Source organism: Phalangium opilio, unplaced genomic scaffold (assembly GCF_054372755.1).
Source record: "Phalangium opilio isolate 3A_F unplaced genomic scaffold, DU_Popi_V2 ptg000048l_1, whole genome shotgun sequence".
NCBI classification, from domain to species: Eukaryota; Metazoa; Arthropoda; class Arachnida; order Opiliones; family Phalangiidae; genus Phalangium; species Phalangium opilio.
The window spans coordinates 5,399,422-5,409,318 of NW_028324170.1; the positions used below are offsets into that span (position 1 = coordinate 5,399,422).

A 9,897-nucleotide genomic window follows, 5' to 3' on the forward strand; every position below is an offset into this window, starting at 1 on the left:
AAATGTCACTTAATTAGAAACAGGTATGCTATTGTTATTTCCAGAAATCATATTTTAATTCAATAATTAATTCTATACACATTTTGAATTTGTCTTGAAGAATAATAATGAATTAGGGAAAGAATTGATCAAAGAAATCACCACCTTGGCCTCCTCTTCGCCCGCCTTGACCACCTTGACCTTGTCCTCCTCCGTTAGCACCTTGCCCTTCACCATCTGGTTCTCCTTGTCCGCCTCTACCACCACCCCGGCCTCCCTGTCCTCTGCCACCTTGTCCACCTCTTCCTCCTTGGCCTTGTCCTTCACCTCCAGGTCCGCCTCTACCTCCGCCCCTTCCTCCTTGTCCTCTGCCACCTTGTCCACCTCTTCCTCCTTGGCCTTGTCCTTCATCTTGGGGTCCACCTCTACCTCCGTCTCTTCCTCCTTGTCCTCTGCCACCTTGTCCACCTCGGCCTCCTTGTCCTCTACCTCCTTGACCGCCTTCTTCGTCTTCATTAGGACCATCTCCTGATTGACGCTTTACTCTACCACCGTCAGGGCCTCTCCTGTCGCTTCCTCGACCCCGTCCTCCATCTGGACCTCCTCGACCTCGTTCTCCGTCTGGACCTCCTCGGCCTCGTCCTCCATCTTTACCTCCTCGGCCTCGTTCTCCGTCTGGACCTCCACGGCCTCTGTCGTCTGGACGTCTTCTGTCATCACGTCCCTCTTTGCTACCGCTTTCGCTACTCTCACTGCTTTCACTGCTTTTTGGTCGGGGTGGTGGTCGGGGGCGCGGTTCTTGTTGAGCCTGGCATTCACCATCTAAACATACACCCTACAAAAACAAGTTGGAAATCGAGTATAGAGAAGAAATTGAAGCCCATCGAAAGTGCTCGATTCCTCACTACATTAAAAAATCAGGTAATACTCATGGGGAAGTGGAAATCTAGGGTCAGCTAAGCTAAAATAATCTTAGAACCCAGGTTTCACTCCATTCTAAGAATTTTTCCGCTCACATCTGCAAAGGGGAGCTCAGGAATTTTCCACATCAAACTTATTTATGCATTTACTCTTACGAAGACTATATCTATCTCGGAATTACACAGTACCAGGATTTATAAAAATACTCACTCGTTGTCTGGGACCAAACTCTGGATCTTGGCATGGTGTTCCATCAGGAGCCGTATTATCGGAAGAAACCTTGGTCGAACCATTTAGACACGAAAACGAGCAGGGGTCCTCTTCTGACTGTCATCGGAATGATTTAAATTAATATGAGGTTTGAACTCTGACAAAATTTCGTTGACTTACTCTCAAAGCCACTGCATTGGGTTCTTCTTGGGCGCATAGTTCGTCAAGCTCTCGCTGACCTGAAAAAATGTTTGGTCAGTTGGTTGAAAGTTCAAGATCTGCGATCAAGATACTTGTATTTTGATTTTTGCCATTGAAAAATTTACAAATACTTTGTCCCATTCAAATATTCTGATGCATATAGAATCCCTTAACTATTCGATATTTCAAAGATCATATAGTGATTTACTAGCAAAAGTACACAACCTGACCGGGGCCATCTTCAAATTATAATAAGCAACGCTATTGTCTTTATGTTGTTATTAAGGCTTAATCTGAATACAAGTATTCGCTTTAGCTTCGATGTAATTTCTGTTTTAATTCTTTAATACTTAACCAACTAAATTTATAAATAGACAATATTATTTTAGTTTTTGCATATGCGATTAATTAATTGTTTCAATTAGAAGGTATTATGTTATGATATTTCAAATAGTTTTGGTTTACGACGGATTTATGCTGAATACAATAGCTTTATATAGCGAGGCAAGCCCCTTTGTCTATATACTCTGGCTTCTCCTCAAGCGTATTAATCTTTCGCCTTTTACTAAAGATTACCGTTGGGAGGAGCAATATAATGAGCCTAACCTCAATTTTTGAAAACTTCACCTTCGGGTGGAGTTGCTAATTAAATCTAAAATCAATCACATCATGACGTAAGAAAGCTATTATTGTAGTTTAGTAATCGCTACTAGTTCAAGCACTCAGGCTGAATGTTTAAACTCTTCACAAAGAAGAGATTGGCATGATCATGCTCTTCTTGCTAATTTGATGAAAGGAATAGGTATGTAGAAAGTTTAGTTATGTGTTTCTAGCATAGAGTATTAAAACTAGGAGAAGACACTAATACTTTACTAATTCTAGTTTTAATATTTTATTCGTTTCTTGAATTTTCTCGGCCATATTCCAACTATTAGTAGTCAAAGAGAAAGAAGCGCGTTCATGCTAGAAGTTGCGAATTAAAACGCTCAAAGCGATAACAATCTAGAACAACAATTTATATACCCACTTTGCTCTTAATACTAAATTTAAAAAATTTGGTTTAGGCCTGGATAAACGAACAAAATTTTGTTTGCAACAAAAACAGTTAAACCAAAGCTTGGAGTATCTCACCTCTGCAAGCGACCAACAGCACTGCGCTGAAAATAAAATGGGTGAATCTCATTTTAGACTAGAGCGTCGATAACCGACTGCTTGGTTTACAAGAGGCGATTGCTGTTTTTATAAGAAAACTAACAATAAACAACAACAATGGGTCCAATAAAATTGATGTTATTGACGGCTATTAAAATTATTATTTTCCATTGAACAGATAAACGACTAAAGTATTGACAAGGACAGTTTAGATAGTATCTGCTTTAACAGTTAGGTAGGTAAGTAATTAATAGGCTTGTTATTCGCAAAAAGACACCTGTTCTGGACAAAAAATGTCAAAACTAGTTGAAGTGAACTTTATTTAAAATGTCGTTAGTCTGGAAATTTAAGAGCATTTGGGTTGTGATAGTTCAAATTGTATACTCTACTCAATAACTCTAAATAATGTACAATTTTAACAAGTGGTTTCGACCCACGGTCCTCTGCGTTACACGTCACAATCTGGCTGAGAAGGATGTTTAAAGATACCAATTTTATTCAAAATTAAACGTACCAAATAAGGCAAATCGACGTGTAGCGATACTACTTGTAAACAACTATGATGAATAATGAATTTAGTTAAATTCGAATGAATCATTTTCTACCCCCGATTATTATCATTAATTCAAGTGACACAAGAAGAGTGGCGCGGTGGAAGCGTGCTGGGTCCATAATTAATTATTTGTATGAATTATTTTCAACGCACGATTATATTTATTACTGCATATGACATCATGTGAGTGGCGCAGTGGAAGCCTAGTAGGTCCGTAACTTTTGTTTCTTGGATCAAAAACGTGGTCTGGACGAACTTTTAAAACTTTACAGAACAGATTAAAACATACATTTGGACCAGTAGATCCAAAGCTATTTTGAATGTAGCTCTGAATCCATCATTTTGTCATTGGAAACTTGATTTTTAAAAACTATACACTCTAAATTTATGAAAAGTTTGTAGTATGAAGGGTATGTAAAAACAAACCTCTCATTAAAATTAAGCTGATTTGGATCAATATGAGAGAGGATATTGCCAATAAACGTACAATCTTCTACATAACTTTATTTTTATTTTGGGTTGCTTTGAATTTCCCGCCAAAATTCCGACGGTCGCCTTTTTTTTCTTTTTTTTTTGGTTGATTGAGGGGCTTGGGGGCCATGCCGTGAGCAGAGCGCGGATCGAGTGGGCTGTGAAATAAAACTCCATGAAAGGTAAAAACCTACTGCATTATTATTTTTTTTATGTCTGTATAGTCCTTTTCTTAATTGGTAAGTGTTGTCCCATTTTGCCCTCTATTGTTGCCGAAATATTATTAACAAATTTAAATTACACCATAGAGGATGTAAGCTTTTATATTGGAGAAGATAATTTGATGGTGCGTTAGCTCCTTAAACCATGGATGAAGGATGCGCGTGAAAAACATTCGACGCTCTACAGGATGTGCAACTCCCTATACTAAAAAGTAGACAAGTCGATACTAGCGCCGCCTGGCTACCAGCGCTGGAAACCCTCGCGGGAAAAATAAAAAATACTGGACATAAGAAAAAAACCACTGTTTTTGCTTCTAGCAGACGACGCTAAGGAAAAAAACGACAGTAGCGCGTGTTTTTTTTCTCGTGTCCAGTATTTTTTATTTTTCCCGCGAGGGTTTCCAGCGCTGGTAGCCAGGCGGCGCTAGTATCGACTTGTCTACTTTTTAGTATAGGGAGTTGCACATCCTGTAGAGCGTCGAATGTTTTTCACGCGCATCCTTCATCCATGCTTAAACTATGCTACTCCAGTATAAAATTATGTCCTCCGTGGTTGAAATTAGTCCAATATGTGTCGTCTGCTTTTCACGCCGTGACGACTGACGAAATGGACGAATTTTCTACGCCGTAGCGAAAATAACCTAGATTTGGTAAATTATTAAGGTTTTTATTATAATTTATAATAGTATTATAAGTAGAAAGATACGTTAATTAATTAACGTTAAAATTTGCGGTTTTAAGTCTTCGAAAACGATGCAATCCTATTAAGTTGCTGGTCCAACCACGCCCGCGGAAAGGCCCAAAGTAGGGCAGATCTGGGCAGCCATTTTGCTGAAATTTTCTGGGGTTCACCAAGCTTGGCTGTACAATTTTTCCCCTCTTTTTGTTAAATGCAGTTTATTAGCCATTTTAATAATTGAATAATTTTGGATGCTGAGAGACGGTAAATGCTCTTCTTTTTTGTCAGAGTATATCTTAGACTTATATATTTTTCAACAGCAGTTGGTTTCCTCTAGTTTTTATTATTATTAACTTGTTATTGCGACTAACAAACAATCCTGGGCAATACGTAAGTTATTTTGTTACATTGAATAGGTAGTTTCCCACTGAACAAGGATAACTTTAGCTTTATTGTTTTCTCTTTGGTTAACGCCGTAAATATTTCAACTTTGAGACAATTTTTGCAAAATGGCTACTAGTATTTCAGATTGGTAATCATGTCATTAATACATGAACTCCTGTCACCCTTTCCAAGGGAAATATTATTTATCGAGTGTTATTCAGGGCCGGAAATAAGCACAGGACACTGGACATTGTCCAATAAAATTTTAAAATGTCCCATAAATTTTCTAAAAACTAAGGGGGTCACTGGACAGTTGACCAGTAAATTTTTCCGAAGGTATTTAACTTGACTATGAAGACGCGACACAATTTTTGCGCACTCCAGTGGACAATGTCCTATAAATTTTCCAGTCAAAGGGGGTATCACAGAACGAATGTCCTATAAGAAACTTTTCTTATTTTCGGCCCTATTTAGAATGTTAAACCAGACGCTTTTGGGAAGCTAGTATAATTTCTTGCCAATGGTTTGCCAGTGTTGTAATTGGCAATTTATTTAGTCTTTTTATACTTGTTTTGATGGACCTAATTTTTTAAATGATTCCTGAAATTGGACAAGTCAATGTTGCTTGGTACAACATGGATGTTATAGTCCTATTTGCCCCCCCCCATCCCACCATAATTACACCCAACTTTGAAGGCTCATAACTCTGGTTTTGCTAGTGATATGGGGGTGTCCTTTGACTATGTTATAGTCCTATTTGCCCCCCCCCCATCCCACCATAATTACACCCAACTTTGAAGGCTCATAACTGTGGTTCTACTAGAGATATGGGGGTGTCCTTTGACTATGTTATAGTCCTATTTGCCCCCCCATCCCACCATAATTACACCCAACTTTGAAGGCTCATAACTGTGGGTCTACTAGAGATATGGGGTGTCCTTTAACTATGTTATAGTCCTATTTGTCCCCCCATCCCACCATAATTACATCCAACTTTGGGGGTTCATAACTCTGGTTCTGCTAGTGATATGGGGGTGTCCTTTGAGTACGTTATAGTCCTATCTCCCCCCCCCCATCCAACCATATTAGAAACCCAGGGTTACGGCAAACAGGGGTCACAAGGAATAGCATTACACTCAATTTTGGGGGTTCGTAACTCTGGTTCTACTAGAGATATGGGGGTGTCCTTTGACTATGTTATAGTCCTATTTACCCATCCCACCATAATTACACCCAACTTTGAAGGCTCATAACTGTGGTTCTACTAGAGATACGCGGAGTTTTTGCACACACTAGTGGACAAGGTCCTATAAATTTTCTAGTCAAAGGAGGGGACAGATGTTCTATATGAAAGTTTTCTTATTTCCGGCCCTGTCAAGCCCATTTGTTTTCACCATAACATTTGTGTAGTTACAAGTTAGCCATATCCAAATGGCTTCTTGGAAAGAATTTAGAAGTTTATTTTGGGGAGTTGCTTTCAAATGGCACACAGTATTCGTGATTCACATTTATGTCGTACTTTTATTCAAAATATTTGAAATTAATCTTATTATATTTTTCTAATTAATTGTGCGTTGCATTTATTCCTGGTTTTACTATTCAATCTTTTAGTCGGTTTAAAAGTAATTCAAAGTGATTGTTTATTTGATAAACATTTCAAGACTGACCCTAAACCGTATTAATATTTATCTTTCTAGTTATGTTAAATGATTTATTTGAAAGTGGAATTAATGTTATTCAAAATGCTTGTGCCTTTTAAGCTGATAGTAATTTTAATTTTGTATTAGATTGTTTGAATTGAACAGATTTTATTTTTTTTAGCTATCATCTGTTTCCAAAGGAGAAATTTATGTTGGATTCTAGAATGAATTATTATCATTTGACAAATGGCAACCTATATTAATCAGGTCAATGAACCCATTACAATTCCTTTCTTAATTCAGGTCTACACTTTGATTTTATCCGTTGAAACTGAATCTCACTAGGAAAACAATTTAGACATTTTAGGCTCTCAGTGAAGTAATTAAATCTTATTAATAGTAATTTTAGCAATATTAACGGGACAATTCCATTCTCAATTCAGGTCTACACTTTGATTTTATCCGTTTAAAGGGAATCTCATTAGCAAAAAGACTATTTCGACAGCCTGTTAAACATTGTAGGCAATTATTGGGGTATTTAGTTTATTATTTATTATTATATTTATTCTTAGAAGGAAAGCGCTTGTGTCCTTTTCTTTTTTAGGGATTTTTTTCGCCAGGACATGAATAAAATGCTGAAATATGGAATAGGTGAAAACTGGTCCTAGCCCTCCCTTTTAAGAATAATGAACGTAATCAGGATTTTAAGGGTGAGATTCCCTTTGCGGTATTAAGGCATCTAGTTTATGATTTTAATTATAAATATTTTTAGGGGAAAAGCGTTTGGCAACTCTTTGAGGGAGTTTTGTAGGATCTAAATAAATTTATGATTTATGTTTAAGGTAGAAGGTTGCTTATACGCTTTGTCCTTTAAAAGTAAACACGATTTTGAGCGGGTTTAAATCAAGGCTTAGGTTTTTATGGTATTATTTTACTTCCCCATACTAAGGTATTTAGTTTAATGTCACGCATTTGTCAAATAATAATAATTTGTCTTCTGCCCGAACATTTTACGTTACATCATGCAAGAATATTCAATTGGATTTTCATATTAAGGTATTTAATTTGAAGTTATGCATGTGCTATTTTCCATAAATAATAATAAGAATTTCTCTTGCGCAGGAACATTCTCTCGAGTGGAGGACTTATATCATCGACTGGAGGACTTATATCATCGACTGGAGGACTTATATCATCGACTGGAGGACTTATATCATCGACTGGAGGACTTATATCATCGACTGGAGGACTTATATCATCGACTGGAGGACTTATATCATCGACTGGAGGACTTATATCATCGACTGGAGGACTTATATCATCGACTGGAGGACTTATATCATCGACTGGAGGACTTATATCATCGACTGGAGGACTTATATCATCGACTGGAGGACTTATATCATCGACTGGAGGACTTATATCATCGACTGGAGGACTTATATCATCGACTGGAGGACTTCAATCATCGAGTGGACTTTCATTGGAAATCCCATGCTAAGGACGAAGTTTCCTGGTTTAGGGGGCTCCACAGCGGGCCTTAGTTTAAATTTAATGATTCCCGAGTTGAACAGGGGTTTGTTAAATTTAAATTGGGCTCGCAAGGCTTACTTTGGGGGTGGTAATTGGGCTCGCAAGGCTTACTTTGGGGGTGGTAGCTTAAGTTTAAAATTTAAGTTTCGATATTGGGGAAGGAACAAAAATAGTCGAAAAACACTTAGGGTAGTTTTTTTACCTTTTTTGCGTGTTTTTTATGAATTTTTATATATTTTTAATAAAAATTTTATTTTTTTGTAAAAATTTTTTTTTTGGTTTTTGTTCATTGTATTTTAATTATTTAGCTTAAAAGAGACTAAAAAAGGGTAAAAAAAAACCCCCCTAAGTCCAGATTAAAAAAAATCGAAACCAAGCCTAGTATCGAAAGTGTTGAAATAAAAGAAAGAACGAGGTTTAAGGCAAAATTTATTCAATAAAAAACAAAAAAACCAAAGTGTTTACAAAAATTTCGAACAAAAAAATAAAGAGGTTGGTAAGTTAAAAGTTTGAACGCGAAAAAAAAATAATAAGTAGTTACAAATAAAATTTGCAAGCAAAAAAAAATTAAGTTAAGTGGTTACATGAAAAATTTGCAAGTAAAAATGATATATTTTGTGTCTTCTAGCGTCGATGATTTCCTCCATATCTTTAAGTCACCGCTGAGAGAAAGAGCAAGTCCTGAAGACATCATGTAACGTGAATCCAACGAAGCGTGTCATCAGGAATGATACATAGCAAGTCCAGAAGACATGTAACGTGAATCCAACGAAGCGTGTCATCAGGAATGATACATAGCAAGTCCAGAACAGCTTCGTGTTGAGTCAATCTGAACAAAGGATGTCATCTGGAAGGATACGTCTCGGAATGACCAGCGACAGAAAAATCCAAGAAAATCATCCACATCTATAAATTAAAACATATTAATAACACATATTGAACTATTGCCTACTAACAAAGTAATCTCGTAGATTTAAATAATTTACGAAAAGCGTGTCCTTAATTAAAAAATAACTGCCTACCAAATTGATAAACCGAGACAAACTACACCAACTAATTGCCACCCTAAATTAAAGAAAGACTTGACTACCGTGATTTTCACCCTGAATTATATACTCTCGCTAGCTAATTATTTCCCAAAAATATATAGAAAATAGTTTTAAGAAAACCGTCCCGTCCCTTTATTTAAAATTAAATTATGTAACTTAATAATGAAAATAATTTAAAACAGCTCCTAAACTAATTTCCGAAAAACCTTCTATTTATTTATTTTAAATTACGCAGCTTAATAATGAAATTAATTTAAAATATCCCCTAAATTAATTTTAGGAAAACTCGACATTGATTTAAACTAAATTGCTTGCCCCTTTTAATAGCATAATAATTTAAAATATCTTCTTAGCTAATATTATTAAAACCTGCTATTTATTTAAAACTATTCCCATCTCTAGTTGAAATTGGACAAGGGTTAACTTAGGCTTAGGGCAAACGTCCACGTGTCTTAAAATTATGTCTGCGGGACTTGATTTTCGAAAATCGGTCGCGTTATCTCTAAATTATTTAATAATAGCCCCTAAACTTATTTTAGGAAACCTTCCATTTATTTATTTTAAAACTATTCCCACAGACCGTATCCGCAAATAACTAGAATTTAAATGGGACAAGGCTTAATTAGGCTTAGGGCAACCGTCCTCGTGTTCAACGGGACTTAATTTCCTAAAATCTGTCGCGATATCTCTAAACTAAATATGTACCTCGTTTAATAGTTTATAATAATAGCCACTAAACTAATTATTAAGGGATTCTCTCTTGTCCAAGATCTCGTAAAATTTTATTTATTGTACTTGATTTTTAATAAATAAATAAAATTCACTAACATTTAACACTACCTAATTAATTTAAATACTTGAAATAAAATAAATAATTTAAGGGGAGCTAGATGAGTTTGGATTA

The 9,897-nt window shown here is 36.2% G+C and overlaps 2 protein-coding genes, 1 long non-coding RNA gene and 1 other non-coding gene across 4 annotated transcripts; 3 read left to right on the top strand and 1 right to left on the bottom strand.

The window, feature by feature from the left end:
* Window positions 1-31: 31 nt before the first annotated feature.
* LOC149673941 (uncharacterized) lies at window positions 32-1,534 on the bottom strand. Its single transcript, XM_089839747.1, has 4 exons — window positions 1,404-1,534; window positions 1,291-1,349; window positions 1,111-1,227; window positions 32-814 (listed from the first exon to the last, which is right to left on the bottom strand). Exons 1-4 carry the CDS (start codon window positions 1,450-1,452, stop codon window positions 113-115), a joined length of 927 nt encoding a protein of 308 aa, XP_089695873.1. The 5' UTR covers window positions 1,453-1,534; the 3' UTR covers window positions 32-112.
* LOC149673942 (uncharacterized) lies at window positions 766-3,516 on the top strand. Its single transcript, XR_016366959.1, has 4 exons — window positions 766-900; window positions 963-2,113; window positions 2,376-3,226; window positions 3,289-3,516. It is a non-coding gene; the product is annotated as an uncharacterized LOC149673942 (long non-coding RNA).
* Window positions 1,834-1,952, top strand: LOC149673943 (U5 spliceosomal RNA). The gene has a single exon (XR_016367056.1). It is a non-coding gene; the product is annotated as a U5 spliceosomal RNA (small nuclear RNA).
* Window positions 3,517-4,247: 731 nt separating the features above from the next.
* On the top strand, window positions 4,248-9,837 carry LOC149673944 (uncharacterized). Its single transcript, XM_089839748.1, has 4 exons — window positions 4,248-4,358; window positions 6,593-7,467; window positions 7,534-8,016; window positions 8,050-9,837. The coding sequence occupies exons 2-3, from the start codon at window positions 7,373-7,375 to the stop codon at window positions 7,910-7,912; spliced, it is 474 nt and encodes a 157-aa protein (XP_089695874.1). The 5' UTR covers window positions 4,248-4,358; window positions 6,593-7,372; the 3' UTR covers window positions 7,913-8,016; window positions 8,050-9,837.
* Window positions 9,838-9,897: the final 60 nt, after the last annotated feature.